This window comes from Leuresthes tenuis, unplaced genomic scaffold (genome assembly GCF_036924035.1).
Source record: "Leuresthes tenuis unplaced genomic scaffold, fLeuTen1.0.hap1 SCAF_23, whole genome shotgun sequence".
Taxonomy (NCBI): Eukaryota; Metazoa; Chordata; class Actinopteri; order Atheriniformes; family Atherinopsidae; genus Leuresthes; species Leuresthes tenuis.
This window is the reverse complement of record NW_027325377.1, coordinates 8,947,738-8,970,724: the sequence shown is the minus strand read 5'-3', so window position 1 is coordinate 8,970,724 and position 22,987 is coordinate 8,947,738. Positions and strand designations below refer to the sequence as shown.

At 38.8% G+C, this 22,987-nt stretch overlaps 1 protein-coding gene across 2 annotated transcripts in view; it reads right to left on the bottom strand.

The window, feature by feature from the left end:
- Window positions 1–18,059, bottom strand: part of lmo3 (LIM domain only 3) — a 45,892-nt gene extending 27,833 nt beyond the window's left edge. The window contains exons 1-2 of one of the 2 annotated variants that reach the window (XM_072377853.1): window positions 17,726–18,059; window positions 10,957–11,170 (exon numbers count right to left, since the gene is read on the bottom strand). In XM_072377853.1, coding sequence (XP_072233954.1) covers window positions 10,957–11,162 — 206 coding nt within the window. In that variant the 5' untranslated portion in view covers window positions 11,163–11,170; window positions 17,726–18,059. Of the gene's footprint in view, window positions 1–10,956; window positions 11,171–14,482; window positions 14,774–17,725 lie in introns of those variants that run through there. The other variant, XM_072377852.1, reaches the window with a different exon arrangement.
- Between the last annotated feature and the right edge of the window lie 4,928 nt (window positions 18,060–22,987).

The window sequence follows — 22,987 nt, the reverse complement described above, 5'->3', positions numbered from 1 at the left end:
TGAGGGTTCTATTGTAAGAACAAGAAGGAGGGACAGGACTAATTTTGGGACCAGCATGAACCAACACATTCCAGAAAAAAACTTTCCCAGTCCTCAAGGGTTCCCACGAAATTGAGAACTGCTTCTTTGTGAGGCCTATAAAATTTTTTGTTCTGGCATAAAAGGCAAAGATCCCAGCAAAAGAAAATATAATGAGACTGTGTTCTGTTCAGATGGTAGTGACTTCAATATAATGAAAAATGCACTTAATTTGAAAAATCAGGTAATTCCCTTGTCTGGCATGTGTGAATTACCAAGAAGGAACAGGCAGTGGGTCTACATGATGAGATTAACTCGATTATAGCTATAGTTGGGTTATGCTCCTTATCTGAGCAAGGGTAATTATCCTTGGATATATGGCGGTGAATGAATCGAATCACTGGCACAAAGCATGCAATACCGCAGTACGATAGGTGTCGCTGGACCCATTTCAACTATCGCTAATAGAGCCACTTCCGGTTGATGTCTTCACCACCAACAACAACAAAACTAAGGCATTCGAGAAAGATGCCGAACGAAGGGCAAGATGAAGCTACGTCCCCCTACATTTGTGATGAACATGGTTATGGCACAAATGCGATGCACAACGGCGCATTCTTCATCACGTTGTTTGTTTCTCTCTGACAGCGGCGACAACAACAGTGATATTGTGTCCTTTGACTTCCGGGTGACTTCCGGAAAAAATCTTGAGCATGCACAGAACGCTCGATACGATCAACTGTCGTCTACATGCACGTTCAGTGGGCATTTGAATTGAGTTATGCCGGGGTCTTAATTCGATTGCAAGTAACTCGATCCGATTCGATTTCTTGTCAGATTAAGGTGTCTACATGAACTGAATAACTCAATCTTATTGTAATTTAGCCATTAATCCGATCCGATGGCCTGTATGTAACCGCACTGACTGATGGGTTAGCAATGACATCTTTTTTGACTGATGAGCAGAAACCAATATGTGATAAAGGTCTTGTGACTGACTTTACTGAAAGAAGTAAATTACAACTGTCACCCCAGAGAAAAAAAACAAACGTGGCAAGGCTTGTGGATTGAGTAACAGTTGATGGTGGCATTAATTTGCACAACAGGCTTTGCATCCTGTTGGAAAACTACAAAACAAACAAATAAAAAAAAAACAATAAAAACAAAGATGTAGTCAAGGGAGAGAAAGAAATATCCTTTGTTGCTGGAGTTGACCATTCAATCACTAAACAGAAGACTGAAGAGGACACATTGTGATAATCTGGTCCTTCAGCCAACTCAGTCAAAAAGTTCACCTAGAATAACAAATATATCCATGGGCTCCACATGTACAATCATCTGTTATTCTTTTTGTGGCTTCTTATAGTTTCATACAGATAATAGATTATATATTTCACTTTTGGGTTATCGAGCTTAAAGCAAGGTGCCACAATTTTTTTCCAGGAAATCTGAGTATTTTCAGTACTACAATGCTTGAGTTGTCTCCAACTGTCTTGTGGGTGTTTTACTCATTTACCTGGCAAATTAATACTTTTATTCGGCTGTGTGTCCTTGCCATGTCAAACCAAGCATCTGCCTTTGTGACAAGATATGGACCTGCCTTAGTTTGTATATAAAGTGACTTATATATAAATATGTATATTTATATATAAAGTGACTTAGGAACAGTGTTTAAGTTTCAGTATAGTAAGTAGCCCTGGTGTAAGAATTAAGCTCTAAATTTATTTTAAAGGGACAGAGTACAAGCAGAACGTGCACAGAAAGGTCAGTAAGGTGTTAGGGATTTATGAGGGAAGGTGTATGTGGAGTTGGTGACTCTTCGGGAGATTCTTAAAGATAGTGATATTTGCCAGTTTTGATTGATGAAACGCAAAGAGTGCTTCCACATTCTGAAACGTGTTCAGTGCTTTCATGGTGCAAGCTGGAAGACCAGCAAAAGGAGCATTCCACTGGTCGAGTCAAGAGATAATCATTGCTCATACCGAAAGTTGATTGGCATGATGAGCTTAATTTTTTATGCTTTAAAGCACAAAATATGGAACAAATTCAAAATGGCCAGAGAATGGTAGTAGTCAGCAATCATGAGACCTTGGATTCGATTCACACAACCTTCGTTGAGGAAACCGATGAAGAGGCACTTTTAGTAGGGATTTAGTCATGATAGTACAATGGATAAAATGAATAGCTGTTATGGCTAAAAGTTCAATTTAAAGACAATCAAAACACAATTAAAGTCAGCCTGCACTTATTATTGAATTACCATACAATAATAATTCAACAAGTTAAAAATGATGTTCAATGGCAACCATGTTGTAAAAAGTAACAATATTTTTGAGACTTCTTTAAATTTCCACAATAAATAATGCATTACAGCAACTGCACAGTGTCAGGAAGGTAATGACAGTGGTTTTGGCAAATTACAATTAAGATATGAGTAAGGATAAAAACGAACCAGTTTCCTATTTCCTATGTTTATGTATCTAAGGTTGCTCAGGCAATTAGAAGGACAAACATTGCAACCATGTTACATTTTCTATTACCACAATGAGGAAAAAATAGAGCTCCCAATACAGTATTCAGCTGTACTCAAGTGAGTACTGCAAATTATAGGAAGAATATGGTTTGGTTTAAAAAGAGAAAAAATAAATCTGTAATTTAAAGACACAATTTCCTCACTTTTTCAGCTAGCTGAGGTGGGAAAGTTCCCTCAACTGTCCACAAAGGTTAGCGGTTCGATCAACATTCAAGTTTCACATGGCAACACAGTGAAATCCACATTTGGCTCTGATATGCTCTTTGGTGTGTGACTGAGTATTGTGACAGAGAATAACTGCTGCATGGACAAAACAGGAAGTTGTTTGAAAATGTGTCGGAAACACATAGTAGAGCACTTTGTTGAACCTAGCCAAGGTTAAACAGCACTACATACAGTAAATTCGAATCATTTTAGCTTTGGCATTCCTTCATCAAGACCACTATATTTGCAATGGTGGAAGTTGAAAACTTTTAACAAAATACACGGTAAAGTCAGTTATAAAAATCTATGTGGAAATGATTTACATACACATTTTTATATTCATCCATCACGATTCCTGTCATATCACATGCATTGTGGATGTCACTATTTACAACCATGTATTGTGCCACTACTCCATTTTGGAGAGTTGGACAAATGTAAGAATAACATTTTTTCTGGTGATACTGGTGAAATCGCAGTTGAAAATCTGAACACAACAGCATTGCTTAGAAATTCTCAGGAGAAATACCTTTTTTTGTAACTGTTCTCTCTGCGTATACCCTTCACTGTAGCTTGAGAAGAGGTGCAATAGAAAAAGTAAGCTCTGGTGTCATTAACCAGTGGCCTGGCAACAGATGTCCTTGTGCCTTTCAGAGTAAGTTGAGAAAACAGCAGAACATCTGTGCTAGTCATCAGAAAAAGTGGGGCTGGCCTGAATCTTTCAGCCAGCAGAAAATCAGTGGGGAGAGAACTGATGACAAACTACACCCACCTTCTTGCAAATCTCCCAGGAGCACAACTATTGCCAAGTGAAGCCTGTTCAGTATGGACTGTAAAAGAAAAATGAATGCTACACAGTGGTAAACATGATTAACTCTTTGAAACTTTTCGAGACATACTGCTTTTATCAAATTCAAGATAAGCTAACATTTCAGATGAAACAGTAAGTGTGTCACATCCATCCATCCATTTTCTATACCCGCTTAATCCTACTGTCAGGTCGTGGGGGGGGGGGGGGGGGGGGGGGGGGGGGGGGGGATTATGTTCTATTGCAAAAAAATATTTGTTTATTCTTATCAAATTATTGCATTGTGTTTTTATTTACATTTTACACAGCATCCAAAGATGACAATTGGACTTGAAATTTAGGTCAGGTCTTTAAGCTCTGCAGAAGGCTGAGGACGACCAATTCATTTGAATCAGGTGTGCTGGAGCAGGGAAATATGGAAAACATGCAGGGCGGTGTGCTTTGAGGACCAGGATTGGGAAACACTGTGTTAGACCATAGTTACTGAAAATATTTTAAAATAGGAAACTTTGTTTTACTGAATAGTTGAGTTGTAATTCTTAAAATATCTTTCAACTATTCTCTGTTCTGGACTTTTAAGGCAAGTCTAAAATCACAATTTCATGACACAATGGGATGGAGGGTTTAATGTGAGCAAAAGCCAAAGCCACCACTAAGACATGAGGATTTCATACAGTCTAGAACAATGTATAATCTTTTAACTTTCAACTAGCTAGCAACTATTCAACTATTCTGTCTTACCTGGATGTCAAATTTTTTAGAACTTAGGCTGTCATTTTAAATCGCAGTAGAACAATGAGCACAAGAATAAACTGATGAATTTTGTGAAGATTGAGGCTGAAATGCTGCACCACTACAGACCTGGCAGAGCTCAGAGAATCAGAGTCATGCAAAGTGGATCGAAGGAGCAAGTTAACAATCTAGTACTTCACTATTTGTGTGTACTTAGTGGAGCTACTACACACTGTGGATTTAGTTTGTAAAGAGCCAGCACCACACCATGGAGGTTGGAGTACTGCACATATGCTCAAACGTTCAAAGTTTCATAAGTACCCATGGTCAGTCGATGTTCAGTGGATTCATTTTCTGCAGATAGGGTGGTAGAGTTAAGAATTTATTTTTTTACTTGGTAGTTAAACAAACTTTTACGAAAGACACCTGGGTTCAACGTTTACACTAATAAATGGCTGTGACTGCGAGACTGAGTACCCCCCTACTGTGTCCATGCTGCCCCGATATCGCTGATGAATCCTCTGTAGTCATGCAGCCATGAAAGTGTAAGCTGGATAATTTGGCATTGTCGGTAATGTAGTCCACAGCAGGAAAGTGAGCAAAATTCCAAATAAAAATGCGGTGCAGTTCAGATAAAATTAGCTCTGTTTGATCCACTAGTATGTGTCTCAGAGCTGAAAATAAAGTTGATTTTATACGATTAGAGAGATAATTTTATTAAATTTGGCTTAGTAAATCAAATATATTTCTTCGATATGACAAGCTCAGATTGTAGATGTACTTTTGCTTCAATGTGTCTTTCTTTCATTATAGTCCACATTTCTTTAGTATGATGAACAAAATGATCAGTACATGATTTAGGAGTACTAAGTCATAAAACAGGAGTGGCCTGAGAATCTTTATGGAGTAACATATGTACTGCAATTACACAGTGCTTTCCTAGCCTATTTGACCACTTAAATGGCTTTATACTACAAGCCACATAAACCCATTCACAAACACTCGTATAGCACTTAACACTCATGACAGTAAATGCATTACAGGCAATGTGAGATTCAGTGTCATGTCGAAGAACACTTTGACATGTAGACTGAGGAATCCAAGGATTGAAACCATCGATATTCCAACTTCCAGATGGCCCGTTCCAACCACTGAGCCACAGCTGCCCCAATGGACCGTTTAATGTATATTTGTGCATACTTGTTTTGTTGGGGACTTGAATTCAAACTGATCCCAATCACCCCATGAAGGTTCAAACTACACATATCTTTTTTTATATGTTGTTTTATACATTAAGCTTGTAAGGGAAGGATAATGCTAGGACATGGTTGTGTATTTGTTCGTCACCATAAACAAGCAAATATGTATCCAAGCAGATGTCAAATTAATACATTTTAGAAAATAGTTTGTGCTTATCTTGTGGCTGCATGTTTTTCATATTAGGAGTCAAGTATTACCATTAAATGACAAAATCAAGAAGGGAGCCAAAGTTTATTTTTATCTACAACAGATACAAAATGGATGAAACTATCATCCATTCTGAATAAACTTATGACCGATTCATAATATAACCCTGAGAGAGGTATTGAAAATTCATTTTATAAATTAATTCATTTAGAATGTGGATTAATTTTATATTTATGGCCATAACATGAATGACTGTACATCTAAGCAAAGAAAACTATGCACACTGAAGGTTTTTTAACTTCAAAGGTATGACATATACTCATATTAAGATATTTGAAAAGAATAGATGCAATTTTCACAGCTTGATTCATTTAACTTTACTTGCTTTTTACCATGCCAGATGCAGATATACGAAATAACAATCCTTCATAACCTCCATATGAGATAAAAACTAAAAACAAAGTTAATTCCAAGGAAAAAAGAAATTAAGTTACAACATTGAGTCATTTTGGTTGTCTCTTACTGATAGCCAGTACAGAATGTTAATAAATCCTGCCATGTTGAGGGCTCTGTGAGTTTGCTTGCATTTACAATCTTAGCAAAACCAGTGTAGAGGAAAATTGAAGTTGGATTAGAAAAAAAATGAATGAATGGATAGATAAATAAATGTGTTCTCCTCATGTTGTTTTGAAAATGGATGTGTGGAATTTACAGTTTTCCATTAACTGATGCCCAACAGCTTTTTCACAGCAGCACCCGGCCTTGAAGTCAGGACTAGTGTTGTTAAAGTGTGCATAACTGTGGCCTGCTGAGTGTCACCAGTCTTCATTTTCTCAGCAATGTTTTACTTAAATGTGTCAGTCGGCAACCCTCCTCCCTCTTATTACTCTATCCTCTGACAGTCACACATCAGCATAAGCAGTGGAATCTCACTATTACCAGCATCATTAGTAGAAGTGCTGGCTTCAAAGTGATCATTCATTGATAAAATGCTCTCAGTTTCTTTCTCCATGTTCAGAAAGAGCAGAAATCCAATTCTAAAAGACAAAACCTGTAATCGTGTTTGCAGTTGCAAGTTTATGAAGCAATAGCTTGGTTGCACATACACACATGCTCATAGAAACACACACGCGCACAAATTGTGTGTGGGAATTGACTTGGGAAATGAGTTTGGGTGTATAATAAAGAGAAATAAAATGTACTTTGTCAGTAGTATACAAAAACTGTCTTAATCATTTTATGTCAGTAAAGATTATATATTTCAAGTTGCAATTGATTAGGATAATGTGTGTGTGTGTGTGTGTGGAATAGCGTTCACATATTAGCCCTGAACTCCAAGAAAACAGCCAAATTTACTCTGTCAGAGATGTCTGTGCATGTGTCACTTGACATAACTTGACATTTATTTTATTTTGACTGTTACAAACAGTAAGAACAAAATACCCTTTCCTAGGAAAGTCCTTAACAGACTTGTTTCCGTGGTTGTACTGGCATTTAACAAACTTATTTAAACATGCTGCCTCTTGGGTAAAATGGTGTAAGTGACAATTTCCTTGTCTAAAGTTAAGACAACTATATGCCCTAAAGACAGAAAGAGATTAATTGACTTTGTAATCTTATCTCCAAATATGTGTGAAATCACAACTCCAGACAAAATAGTTAAACTCTCTTTCCCTCTCCTCTGAAGGCTCCCTCACATGGGTGTCTGCATGGCTGAGCTGTACTAATCACACATAGACACACAAGCATGCACACTTCTGAGACCCTTAGGAAATAATTAAACAAGCATATGTATGAGCATCTTGTCCTCCCTGTCCCCTCCCACCACTACACTGTGTGTGTGTAAAAATGTATCACTTTGTGATATTGCAGCCACTAATGGTGTCAGTGAAGTCTGGCCTTCTTTCTTGGTTTCCAGATCGTATGTTGAGTGCTGCGGTTTACTATAGTTGCCAATAATTAGTCAACAGTGAGAAATCTGCAGTGAGACCACCCACATGATAGTGAGAATAAAAGCGATGCAGTCACCTTAGAATTTTAAGTTGAAAGCATAACAGGTTCTTACCCTTTTCTGTTTATAAATGCCCCACCACCCTCATTGCAAACATATACACTGGCATTGGGTAAACAATGCTCACATAACATATTTACACTTTATGTCGGAACTCTACCCCACATAAGAATACTTGTGGGTGATGTGTGGCGTCTCCACGGGGCACATGTGTTTCACAGGCTGGGTATATTACAGTACTGGTCAGAATTATTCGCACCTCTGAATTGTTAACAAATAATTTAAATATTCATCAATTAATCCCTTCATCCATCCATTTTCTTTACAGCTAAATCCAATTCAGGATTGCAGTGGGGGGCTGGAACCTATCCCTGCAGCCATTATGTGAGAGGCAAGGTACACCCTGAACATCTTTCCCAGGTGATTCTGCTTGGTTCTTCATGGTTACACTAACTGACTCAGGAGTGTATATTTTCTGAAACCATCCCTAATGATAGTACCAATTCTGTCTGAATCCCTTTGGATGTGTTGAGTGTTTTGTGATGTGTCCACAACAACCTTTGCACACTTTTCTCATTGCTCTTCTACTTATGTCTTTGAAGCGTCTGCACAAATTTGCAGCAATCTTTTTTAAGTCTGTAAATAATGCTTTTGATAACAGCATTGCTGATGCTCTCAGACAGCTTTCTAATTTTGATTATTGTAAGAAAAAAAAAATCAAAACCATTAGTCCCTTTTCTAAAGAGAAAGCATAGCTTCCCTTTGGGATTAAGAAAACATTATTTGATTTAGTTCAATTAAATTATGCACTACAGCCACCACTCACTGGTTACTTCAGGACAAGCAAAAAGTAAAATAAACTATTTTCTTTGAGATAATTATTTTAATCAATTGATACAGTGCAAATAAATGTGTCTTGGTATTATTTGTATTTGTATAGATTTTTTTTATTTCACAAAGCATTTGTTGGTTTGTAGTTGTTAAATATCAATTTTAAGATGTTCTCAAAATTTTTAGATAAACAAATATTGCAAGTTCCGTTATCTGACGATATTCAATATTCTGTGATTACAATTCCAATGTCCCAGTGTCAATGTCAAAAGTGTCACATGTGCTGTACAGCAACACCTGAGACACACTCTAAGACTTAGTGGGTGTGAGTCAGTGAACTTAATTTTTGATAATAAAAATCAGGTTCAGAACCTTTTCGCTACTCTCTGGTACAGCAGCTTCTACACAAAACTTCCAGTCTAGAGCATCAAAGGAGGATTTCCACCCTGCTATGTCTTCAGCAGTGTGGAAATGGCACAAGCTGAGCCAAGGCCTGTAGCTAGCACGCAAGGACATGCAGACCACAGACTGGCTGTACAGATGTTCTGAGTACTATGCTAGGCGTATCATCTGTGAAACATGCGCTGACATCAAAATGGAAATACGGCACTGAAACTGTACTTTTTTAATGCTATGTTGTTTATCTGTTTAAGTAACATCTCTACCAACGTCAATGTGGGCTATATTCATATAGGTAACCAGTATCACCGACCTCATTTTTAAACATTGTCAACAGACATTGAATGAACTATTAAAAAACAAATTTTTGGCAAAAAAATCTTAAATGAGATGATCTTGTATCCGAGACCACATTGTACAAGAATACAATAAGCTATCATCTTTTTTTTTTTGATGAACCAATCACTGATTAAAATATGGTCGTAAAATAAGTGCAAACATATTCACAATGTCATGATATAAACCAGTCAATTAAATCATCTGAGGCACTAAACTACAAATGAATCTATTATGTAGACAGCAATCTTTTTGTTCTTTTTTTTTACAGGAAAGGGATCTTGCACTCTCAGATTTAAAAGTTATCTTTTCAGCAATCATGTTAAACCTTTAGAGGGGAACTTTTGTTCCCTCTTCCGGCAGTGAGATTAATCACACAATTTTTTTCTTCTTCATTTTCTTTTTTTTCTTAAAGCCTCCCAGAATAGCCAGGAGATGATGACTTGTTCTTGCCAGCAATCACTGTCATTTAGAGATTGTAAACCTTTGAGTGAATTTTGAGTGCCCTGACAAAAAAACCTCTTAGGCGTCAAAAACTTTTCTTTGACAGGCAGAAATTACAGCTGCAAGTGGTATAGTGCTTAGCTTTGTGGGGAAAATTGAGACTTGCTCACATTGTTAAGATAAATATAAGTTCAAATAACATGTAATGTATGGAATGCACTTGTGCTAATTTAGGGAGAAAAAGAAATATATAACAAAAAAAAAAATACAGGGTTAGCCTCACGCACACATGAAGCAGGCACAAGTTCCCCTTCACTTATCTTCACAGTGGTTACTTTCAATAGAAAAAAACATGATGAACACTTGTTGATTTTGTTGACTGATTATTCTGGTAGTTTGTCTTATTATAATACCTAGATGTATCTTTATTACACTAGTCCCTGACTTAAATTAAAAACAGAAGCCAAAAGCAGACAGTGTTCCTGCTGACAAAAAGTGCAGTAAATTTAGTGTCTCCACATCAAAAAAATAATAGGTATGGAAGAACATCCAGTTTGAAAAAAATCAGCAAAGTCAATTCAAGCATGTAAACTTAAATCTGTGTGGCTCAGATTAAGCTTGACCTGCAGTAAAAGCAGAGTCAACTTTTCAGCTAAAAACAGAAGGAACTCCTTTAGGTTCCTTTAAAATGTTCTCCAACTCGTGCTTTTTCTTAGACTGCTGTATTAATATTTCCTGGGAAATGTACATAAATAATGTGGAAGACAACTGTACCATATGATGGCACTGCAAAAAATGTTTGAATCTACTCACACGCTCTGAGAAGCAGATTAATGGGATACATAAAAGTATTAAAAAGAGGCAAGTAAGGCAGATAAATCGAATAACAAAACTGTAAACATACAAACAAAAAAGAAAAAAGACAACAAAACTAATAGATTTACCTAATCTAAAATTTGGAAGAAAAAAACAAATGAATAAATGGCACACTAATTCAGGGCTGATTTTCTAAAGCCTAATTGTGACACTTATATATGCTGTTTTGTAAATGAAAATCTTTCTATGCTCCTTTTCACAAAATGAAAAATTCCGAAACAAGTGTTAAGTGGATTTCAGATACTCTGTCCTCCAACGCCTTTTTACACCCTGTGACAAAACAATGTTTTGTTTGGACAGGATGCCGTGTTTGTTAAATGTTACAGTGAAGCTGCAAAGGTGACAGCTCTCTCTTACCGGAGGTAGTCTCTCCGACACAGGATGAGGTTGGCCTTGGTGTAGAGTGTGGAGCCTACTTCGCCCAGCCTGCAGTCACAGCAAGCACACTTGAGGCAGTCCTCGTGCCAATACTTATCGAGGGCCTTCAGCAGGTAGCGGTCCTTGATCTTCCGGTTACAGCCGGCACAGCCTTTTGGCTTGGTGTCCGGCTGGACGGAGAGCATTTGTATACCTGAACAGAAACACAAACATACTCTTTAAATACTCAAAAAAGTTGTGTACGGGCAAAAAAGGTTTTTATCTAAAACTGTGAAAGAAAGAAAAACACAAACACAAAAAACAGGAACAGATTATGCTGAAGCCAGGTTATAAAGCATCAGAAATACTGCTGTATATATCTGACAATACATTTAAAAAGTTTTGTTGCAGTTCTGTTTAGACAAAGAAAACATAAAGATATAACATAAAGATGTTGTTATACTTTTTTGCTCATTGTGCTCCTTCACCTTTAAGCTACAGTAGAAGTTGAAATATATCAATCAAATGTAAGAGTAAATATTCATACAATCCTATGTTACTATACTTTCAAAAACCATAAATTTAACACACATTAAAATAGGAAATATATTGATGTTTCATAATCTTACACGTGAAAATAATTGTAATTTTTATCACTCAAACGCACAAAAGCTCGGACGGGATTTTCAATCCATAGCAGAGCTGTGTCTCATTTCCACACAATCATAAAAGGAAGAGTTGATTAAATTTATTGATATGTAGCAAGTTCATTATAGAAGAGGAAGGACTGTAAGAAAACTCGAAAGGTCAATGTACACGATGTGCCCTGGTACAATGTACAAGGACTTACAAAAGGAAAGGACAGCTGCTCTTAGGTGTGTGTGTGTCTCTGTGTGTGTGTGTGTATGAGGTGAATGAGGATGAACTGCATGTATGTCACATATTGTATCAATTTCTTAAAGTATTTTGGTTTCTTGTATAGCAATTGCAAAGTCAGCATTCCACTTTCTATCACAATAGTAAAAAGTAGGCAGTAGTAGAAGTAGTTTCTATGTGGTCCAAGCCTGTTGTGAATACAAAGAACATTTGTAATAATGAAAAAATGACCTACTCATGAAAATTCAGCAATCTGTGCTGCAGCTATGCTGCTCACAAAAGTGGTGCTTTCACTAACTGAGCAGTTGAAGAGAAGAATGCAGTATTTTCTTTGTGAATAAACCAAATACTGCTAAATAGTTTGTGAATAAACACACACTCTTTACTGTTCACTTTGAATGGAAAATAGTTTGAGGAGCACTTGCACTACTCTAGCCTTACCTACACTTTTAAACCTATATGTTGCTATTTTTCACCAAAGCTTAACAACAAGTGTGGAGGTAATTATGTTGTTTCTTGAAAACACAAGAATAGATAAATGAAAATACAATACGAGGACGTAGGTCTGCACAATAACACTAATAAGAAGCCATTTAAAGTAGTAATTTAAAGTATGTTAAGCAAAAACAATCTTCCTTAACATCAGTGAGTGATGGAGGTTGCATGTCTCTTTTCAAAAGCAGCTATTTTTCCATGGAAGCAGTATGTATGATGCATGTATGACACTGTATGCATATCGTCAACTTTTCTGCTGTTGCTTCTTTCTTTGACGGTGACGTCCTTGCCAAGACATTATTTATATCAATTACTAGTTAAATAACATTTTAATGAAATAATCAAAAATATACACGACAATACGGAAGGCAAATGTTGTTTTGTCCGATTCTTAGACACACCATATACGCTGCACTGTTTAAGTGTTAAGAGAACAGCAAGCGCAGACACAAAGCCACTGTTTCACTTTTCTCATCCACACTTAGCACAATTTACGTTGACCTCCTGTGTGTGTAAAGGGGCGTGGTTACAGGCAAAGAGCTTTGCAGCGTTCCGTATTGTTTGGCCTGAGATGACTGTGGAAAGCCTTTGTTGGCCCTCTGGGTGCCAGGGGGGCGGTTGACAATTGAGGCTTCGCAGCGGGCTCAAATTAGTATTCTCCTTCCATTCCCCGAGGAGAGGCACAGCCTCACTCCCCTTTGTCCCGCATTCACCACACACGCGAACACACACGCAACATTTCTTAAAGTGTAGTTTCAGCTTTGGTCATTTTCAAATTAAAGAACTCTTGTGGGGGAGAGGATATTCACCCATTTACTTGTAATGTTTTACTTTTCATGGGTTTTTCTCTCTTTCTGGGAGCAAGCGTTCCCCATTAAGGTCTCTAAAAGTGAAAACCATCTTGTCTATTGTTATTACTGTGTGTGAATGCAGTTGTAAGAACAGGCTGATTCTAACTGCCCACATAAGACTAACTTGAACAGATGTTCAACGTGATGGATGAGGCTACCTACCTCTGAGGCATGTTTAAAAAAGGTTGAAATAGCGTTTAATTCAACTTGCAGACAGAGGAAAACTAGAACAGACTACTTGACATGGATTGAATGGGTTTAAAAAATGCAAAACATTTGTCTAGTGCTTCACGCTAATGGGGAATTAGAAAAATCACTTAATTGTTTTTATAAAGTGCTACACACTTAAAAAAAGTGCAAAGAATGCTCATTCGTTTAAATAGCCTGGTTTGCAGGGAGTATATCTAACAGGTTGTACGAGTGGAGTAGGATTTTAATCTAATTCGTTCCCGTGCGTCGGGGCTGTTGATTTGTTAATTGGCAAGATTTAGTGAGCGGGGCGCAGCGGCTGCAGTCCACAGCGTCCGTTTAAAGGAACTGATCCGTCCGCCCTCGTTAACACTACAAAGTCCCTACAAGCCTATTCAATACCAAGCCAAAAGAAGAAAGAGTTTCGACTCCCCTTTTGCTGTGCAATCAAGAGAGGAGGAGAAGCATGGAAGGAATTTGGCCACTTGGCTTTTATGATTTCCGGGGGAAGTTCATGATAAAAGCTTCACTTACCCGAAAGTCAGGGAAATCACAGCTGCTCAGAGACCTAATGATCGACTATCATATTTATTTGCTCGCTTGCTCTCATCATTTTCTCTTATCTTTTCTACTCACTCTGTAAGGGCGTTCAGGCTGCCGATGATGTGCGTTCCTTGCAACATCTGAGCCCAGAGCGGACAGATAAATACACCTTACTATTTCAGCCTCTGCTCACTGGCAAGGGGATGTTGACATTTCATATCACCAGTTTAATTACAGTTGCTATGGCAGCGCACAACAATAAAAGCCAATATTTAAGGCGATTTAACACTGAACCAATCTCCCATACAGTTTCACGAGCACAAAACAGAAGCCGTAATGACCTCGGGCACACAGCTGTATGATCGTTTACATAAACTATCAAACCATCTCTAACGTCTAAATTAAGGGTTATCGGTGGAATTACAGCCTTTTAAGATATCTATTGGATAAGGTTGGAGCAGAGGTAGGTTACGTTGCCTTCAAAGCAGAAATGCGGGAACTTCATCCCAGAAAAACACTTAATACATTAAACGTACTTCTCATGTAATCCTTAGCCAAAGAAAGCGTCTTACCGAAACTTTGTTCCCTTTTCTGCATTTGTTGAGCCACTGGAGCAGCCGAAGCACCACCATGCAACCCGGAGCCACCTAGTTTGGAGAGAAGCTGTCTGAAGGCAGACTGAAATCAGGCTTTGTTAGAGACGGAACAATCCAGCACGGCTACCAGAGAGGAATGAAACGAAGGGGGAAACATCGGCCAACACAACGTAGGCGAAGGAGCTACAGCGATGTATTCGCTGCTGTCGGGCGTCACGTGGCGTGTGAGAGCACGTTTATCGCTGATCAGAGCTGTAGCCTATGTGCAGAGAGATGCTGGCAGCGAATGACAGGATGACAAAGAGATGCGTCCCCCCACCCCCCGCGACGCAGAGACCATCTGATCCGACTGGCAGCATAATCACAGCTGCTCCTGCTGGACGCTGCTTCGCCCATCGGCGCTTTGACTTGCCACCAGGTGTCGGAACTGAATATTTCCGTCAATTCGCGCTCCGCGTCGTTTTTTTTTAAACAATACGTTTTCAGTCAAAAGATATTTAGGAATACTCAATCTTGCATTCGTGTTTTTTCATTTAGCATATTTGAAAAAAAGAAGAAAGAAATAACAGAGGTTCCAGCACTGCTGTTACAAAATGTGTAAAAAAAAAAAAAAAAAGAAGCTTATGTTGTTAAGCTTAACTAAAACTCATCCACCTTTCTCTACAAAATAAGCAGAAGCCTGAACTCAAGCAGCCGATTTCAGCTACAGACCCCAGTGAGTAGAAAAAGTTAACCCAACTGGCACAACGTGGTCGGTGGTCAAAATAACATGTTCAATCTGAAAAGAGCGCCTACTTTAGGGAAAATACCCGGCCACAGGTGCTCATCTTCCAGCTGTTGAGCATGCAGTGCCGGGCAAAAGCCAGTATTACTCTCATCAGGGATTTAAAGGTAACAGGACAAGAAACTTTATTTTCTCAAACTTCAAATCTCCCTCAGGTGAGATTTACACCACCACCGATGATACCTAGCAGCTGTTCTACTAACAATGGATAACATGCATCGCGGTATAGCCTACATTTATGAAAAAATGCCTTCTAGAACCCCAAAACAATGGGACTCAATTGTTTTAGGGGTACTTGAGGAATTGCTATGACTTTGGAAAAAATAGAATGCTTCATGAAACAATAATAGCCTGTTAGTGTCAGGTCTCACAGAGACTCTTACGTTTTTGTATATTGTCGTGTCACTTCCTGTTTTATTTTGAAATCAACAACTCCTCTCGTTTCAGATAACTTACCCTTCCTCCCGTGTCATGTGTCTCATTGTCTTCCCTGATTCCCAAGTGTTTCCACCTGTTCCCCTTGGTCCCTCATGTGTATTTAGTCTGCGTCTTCCCTTGTCTCGTTGCCAGTGTGTCGTATTGTCTCTCGAGCTTTCGTCCGCTAGCCTCCACAGTGATTCCACGCCTACGTAAACCATAGATCTTGTTTGTTAATGATTTCCTCCTTGAGAGCGATTTTTTTGTTGTAAGTTTTTTTCATAGATTTAGCGAAGTTAAGTTTTGTATGTTCGTATTTTCAGTAGTACCTCCGGTAGAGGAGTGTCTTTGATTTCTAGTGATAACTTTCATAGCAACTCCATTAGAAGGAGCCTCTTTTGTTTTTTGGTTTTGTTAAATTTCTATAGAGCCTCCGACGGGTCGGAGAGGGATAAGTTTAAGTGTAAAATTTATATAACCTTTTGTTTTTTCCTCCTAGCGTGGAGAGAGTTTTCTTTTGATAAGTTTTATAGTCTCACTCTTCTCTCCATAGGTATCGAGAAGAGTGAGTTAGGAATTTATAATCTATTGCTTTGCTCTGCAAGCGACTATCATTATATAAATAAAATCTGGTTATTGTTTCTACCCTGCATCTGTATCCAGTGCTTCACGGTTCGTGACAATTAGGTGTTTCTCTCAGTCACATGGGCTATCAGACGAATGGTTCACTTTGTTACTTTTTAAGTAGGCAGCTCGCTCCAATTAATGAAGCTTGAAACAATTAGCCTCAGATCAAAGTGTGTGAGTCAACGGTTTACATGTGTTTCTTCTCTTCTCTTCTCTTTTCTTTCTTATTATTTTCGTTCTTTTTCTTTTCTTTTCTTTTCTTTATGTTTGATGAACACATTTTCTTCTTTCAAGTTCAGCAACGAATTAGCAGCCTACGATAAAATAAAAGTATTACAGTGAAAATAAAAACAGACCTTGATAGGACTTTGCAATCATGCCATTATTTAGGAAGGGTCAGTCATTCATCTTCCGTTTTAGCGGTCCTTGAGGCCGCAATTCAGCAGTCTTCTCTTATTAAGTCATGTAATTACATGACCTTTTATTTGTTCGTCTGCATCAATTAGAGACCCAATTTGCTCTGGATAAGGCCGTGATGAGGAACCCACCCACCACAATAACACCACCCTTTCAACTCGACTTTGCGCACACATCACACAGTGTTCCAACACTACAGCCTGATAGGTGCAAGCTATTTTCTTTAATGCGGTGGTAGGAAGAGGAAGGAAGTGGAGGGACGTCAGGAGGAGGAGGAGGAGACACTAGTCAATAGTTGGCATGCAGCTCCAGCCTAAAATGCAGCGTTAATAAGATGGGTCATAAAATGCTCTCCGCCCGCCGTGATGAGTGATGAGATGCATTAAAGCTGACAGGGTATTACCTGCCAGTAATTAGGTTTTGTCATGGATTGAATTATTTCAAGGCTGCCCATCTTGGTAATCACGTAATTTGCTGCAGACTGTGAGTAGTATGTGTGAGTCTGCCTCCCCACTCCCGATGCCCCTCCACCCTCCTTTCACTTGCTGCGTTCCGCCAATTAGCCTTCTCATTCTCCGTGTGAGTAGAAGATGGAACCAGAACGCAGCAAAGAAAGTGGAGAATGAAGACAGTCACAAGACCGTCATCCATCGGAAACAGTTACAGGAGAGGGGATAAGCTTGTTATAGGGTACTTATAAACATGACCCTAACTTTTCGCTTCGGGCTCTTATGAAGACACAAAGTCACAGCGGGAGTCTGCACCAAACGCTACATCCTTAGCTCGATATTCCCAACACCGACAACGGCTTCGTTATCCAAAACACACACATACGTAAGTTAAACGCACCCACACACACCCAACCACAATCACACACACACATATTTATAGACATATATGTAGTAGCTGTGTCGATGCAAAGCGTTACATCTTCATCTATAAACTCATAAAACTGCTGCACGGAGGGCACGTACCTTGACGTAGGCTACAGCCAGGGATTCCCAAAACAAATAATCGGTTCGCTGCAGCTGTTTTTCTTGACTTGGAGTCAAGCTATCCACCAGGCAACTTTCCTCAAAACTAGTTTACTCCTGATCTCCTACAGGAAACTTGGCGGCAAAAGTTAGAGAATAGTTGCAGAGCAGTTGTTAGGATGTAAAACCACCCTATAGACTGCTCGGTTCTCTCCGTAGCTTTTCAGGTCCGTTATTTTGCTTAGGCTACAGGCGGTTCCTCTACTTGCTGCTTCCTCACCTTCTCTCTCCCCTGTATGTCTGTGTGTCTCTCTTTGGTTTTCTGACAAGGAAAAGCGGCACAGTCAAAGCCTCCTCTTCTATTTAAGCCCCTCTACTAGGTCCCCAGTCAGCAGCACACTCCAGCTCATCCAAGAAGCTGACAAGCACCGTTAGGGAAGGCAGCGCATGTTGCTCTAATGGACCTCATTAAGCACTACTTACAGATGTTCTCTTAACATAATTGATCTGCAGCGAGTTGAGAGGACGGCAACCTATTCCCCAGCCCCCAATTATGGCCCGGTAATTAGATCCCCAACCTCCTGTTCTTCACATTCACCCTTCTAACATTCCAAAATATCAAAGTATCTCTTTCTCTCAAAGCGACCGCCTCCCTCCCTCCACCATCTCACCTCCATGTCTCCCCCCCTCCCCTCCCACCCACAAGATACTATTGACAGTCAGATCTTCTAACCTTTGTAGTGTAGCCAGACTTAGCAGCAGCAGGCTACACTCACTCAAATTGACAGAGCTCACTCACTTTTCTCTGCCTCTTTTCTCTCCCTTTGCCTTTTTGTCTCCGTCGGGATAGAAGGAGATAGAGTAAGTGGCACAGATGGAGAAAAATAGAAAGAGCAAAGGAAAAAACTAAGTTGCATATCCCATGAAGGGTTGCAATAATAATACCTATCAGGGGAATTTTTTCTCATAGTATCTTTTGTCTTTAATAATTCTCTGATGGAAATGGCACTTTTGAACAGAAAAAATGGAAGGGGGTGGATGATGGGGGTAATGGGAACTGATGAGGAGTAATAGTTAAGCTGTTATAAATGCAACTCAGTGTAATCTAAAAAAGAAAGGCCTTCTGGAGATATGTCCTTTTGTGACATATAAAACTATTTTTGATGGGATCCACTGAAGCAAGTGCTGCGCAGTAGTTAGCACTGTCGCCTTACTGCAAGAAGGTTTCCCATACAATTCTAGGCTGAGGCCTTTCTGTGTGGAGTTGCACGAGCATGCGTGAGTTACTTAAACTAATCTGGTTTCCTCCCACAGACTACCAAAATGTATGTTAAAATATTTGGTGACTGGTGATAAACAAATTCCTAAGGAAACTAACTTTGTCATCTTTATTCTGGGTAACTCTCAAAAGACACAATCGCTTGGATTTGACAGGTCAAAAGGTTAGATTGACCTGTATATTTGCAGCCCACTACAATCAAAGTAGCTTTGTTCATTCAAGTCTGCCAGTGGCCTAGCAACCTGTCTATTTGTCTAGGTGGAAGGTCTGAAATAGAACTAAGCTAACAGCTGCTCTAAACAGTGAATGGGGAAGAAAGAATTTTCACCTTTAATAATAGCTCAAACTTCATGAACTAACAACATAAAGCCATATTGGGGATTTTTAAACGATTCACTTTGACATCAGATGTTTATAAAAATTACTGTGTGAATGAGAATGAGCACACCTCATGCATTCTTCAGTCCATGTTTACATTTGTTTTTATGGCAATGTAACCCTAATATGGAGTAAGAGGCCACATAGTCACTGAGCTTCAATATGATAGTTATTTCTCTGAATGTTTTTTTCACATTATTAATTCACAATATACTCTTGTTTACAGTAACCATGGGTGCTATAAATGCCCATGTCTGTGCATCTTAAGTCATTGCTGTGGGAGACCTTTCTCATGAAATTTAAAAAAGAAACTGATATTTGGGGAGAACTCTGATTTCCTGGCACAGCATTGTCTCATATCTTTCCACAGGGCTGTTAAAGGGAACAGAAAACATATCATGATCCATCTGTACATGTGCGTATCCCTCCTGATTATCGCTAACAAGACTACTTTGCTGGCTATACATTTATGTGTTGCAGATAAAATGGGGGCAGCTGTCATTCCTTTGCTCTCGCCCAACTGTGAGGTGAGAGCTAATGCACATTTTGGCTGCTGGTTTATAATCCAACCTTCTTTTCTTTTTTTTTTTTTTACCTCTGCAGGGTTCTTTGCTCTGAACTCACAGAGCTTGTTCCTTGTTAGTCCTTTAGTTAGTAGTTTTTATATAATTCATTGGCTCCACAGTAGTGTGGTTGCTAGCACTGTCACCTCACAGCAAGAGGGTTCCTGGTTTGAATTCTGTCTGGGGTTTTTCTGTGTGGAGTTTGCATGTTCTCCCAGTGCATGTGGAGATTCTCGCCGGGTAGTCCAGCTTCCTCCCACCATGCAAAAACATTGATTAGGTCAATTGGGGATCCCTGTAAGCATGCATAGTTGTTCATCCCGTTTGTCTCTCTGTTTACCCTGTGATGGACTGGCAGCCTGTCCAGGGTGTACTCTGCCTCTTACCTGATGACTGTTGGGATTGGGTCCTCCCCCCCACTACTCTGTTTTGGACCAAGTGGGTATAGAAAATAGATGGATAGATGCTCTGGTTCTTGATTAAAAAAAAGAGCACCAGATAAAAGTGATTTCCTTTTTTCTGCTTCAGTGATGAGTGTCTCAGTTTTACTTTGGTCAAAAAAATTCTTGATGATTGATATTTGTAAAAGAGAACCATACATACAAAGCTTTAAAAACACATTTGCATCATTGATACTCCCATTCTCATTTACTCTATTAATTGATTTTAGCTCAGACTATGTCATTGTTTTTCTCAGTTTTGTCTTTTGTAACTGTTATTGGTGACTGTTCGTGGTTAGCTGAGAGATAGAATCAACCAATACCTGGGGTGACAAAAGCACTAATTTATTGACTATATTTGATGGTTGATGTAGAACTACCGATCAGGTGTAATCCTTTCATGAAAAGGTTGATATTGGGATGCTGCATATTACTTTTTTCCCCTGTGAATTAAACACACAGCAACAACGAAAGCCTGCATGAGATTCCTGTTAAACCAAATACACCATAGCTAAGGCGTATAACAGCTGCCTTCCAGCTGATTTTATAGTGAGCAAAGCATTTAGGTTAGAGTTGACTGCTAAGCTTCAATGACAACAACAGAGCAGCAGGTTTTCTACAGTCTACACCATAGAATTCCTACTAAGCAAATACTGCATATGACACTGGAACCATAACATTTTTCAGCCTGGGTCATCAGTGACTGATAACTGAACTGCCAGCTAATCTGAGAGCAAGCCAGAAATCCCCTTTTATGAAAGGATGGGGTAATCTTACACATAACTGCACAATAACATAGCACTGTGTACACGACTAAGCATAAGATTGCTTGGCTTTCTATTTTTTTTTAGATTTGTTTTTTAAACATAGGATTGCTGCAGCAATACGCAGCAAATTGAAATGCTTTTAAAATGAAAATTTGTTTAATCAGTCCATCAGTCTATTTGTTACCATGACATCCCAAATTTCAAATATCAGAAACAAGCAAACCCAAAATCAATCATTTAATTAGGTTTTATTTGTGTAGCACTTTTCATGCAAAAATAAATGTATCACAAAGTTCTTTACAGAGAACAAATGCAGAAATCAATGAAAACAATGACAATAAGCATTAACAACCCATTCTAGCCCAGTTCTAATGTACCAAATCATTGTATTCTAAATACCTAGAATAAGAGGTCCAATGTAAAAGAGAAACACGCATATTGTGATCATGACCTGTACTAATATTCTTCTAGTATCTGCCTATAAATACATACTTATAATTAAAGAAACCATTCTCTTTAAAAACATTTTTATTACTATTGATGCTAAAAGCTCAGTTTCCAAGTGTCATGGATGTTAGATTTTCATTAATTTTATGGACCATCCATCTGCAAAAGTGTAGTGTTATGGATAGGAATACAAACAAAGTTCTAGAATTTGTCACGATTTACGTTCTGTTTCACGACTTGGCTCGTCATTTCCTGTTTTATTTTGAAAAAATCACTAACTTTCCCCTCTCGTTTCAGGTATCTTGCCCTTCCTCCCGTCTCAAGCGTCTGATTGTCTTCCCTGATTCCCAAGTGTTTCCACCTGTTCCCCTTGGTCCCTCATGTGTTCAAATAGTCTGCGTCTCCCTTTGTTTTGTGCCAGTATGTTGCCTCTGTCCATGAGCTTCATTACCAGCCATCTCTTGATTCACAGCCATAGTTTCCACTGGCCTGCAGTAAGTGATCCTCCTGCAGAGCAATCTTGATTTGTAATTTATTCATAGCCATAGTTTATTTATTCATCACGGTAAATTTCATAGCTTTGTTTTGTTCCTCCGTTTTTGGAAAGTTATCGATTTGTACGTTTCATAGTTCCTCCTCCAGTGGAAAGTTTTCTGTTCGTGTTCTTGTAAGATCTGTCACGCCTCCGTTAAAGGAGTGCTTTAAGATTATAGTGCCTGGTTTTTTTTTTTTGTTTTTTTTTTTGAGAGCGTCGTTTGTTTAAATCCACCTCATCAGCAGAGCGTGAGTTTGTTTGTTATTGTTCATAGCTTTTCTGTTTTCCTCCTGGCGAGGAGAGAACTCTTGTTAACTTTCATAGCCGCACTCATCCTCAGCCATAGTTATTGAGGAGAGCGCTTTGGACTTTCACAGCCTGATTCCTTTGCTCTGCTTGGAGATCCTCATCCTGCCTTGCCTTGCTGTGCTCTATTTATTTAATAAACATCTCTTTGCATCTGTACCGACCCTGCATCTGTGTCCTGAGGCCACTGACATAATTAGCATAATCATGTAACTTTTATCTTCATTTAGTGCTCTTTGTTTACTTTTCATTTTCATAAACAGTATTCTATCTATCCCAGTATATCCTCTGTAAATCTGAGGTGTATTTGTGCACCACAAGAACATCACCAACTGCTACATCATTTTTCCTTTTTCACAATAGAAATATGGATTAAATTAGACTCAGTTTTATTTACCCACAAGAAATGTCATCTCAAGGCACTGCAAAGATGCAGTCCAATTCAAGCTAGATATAATCAAATTAAATGCAATACAACCATAATCCATTTGAATGTAATTCATTAAATCCCCTGTCCTTAGCTTGCACAAGGAAATGGTGAAAAGAA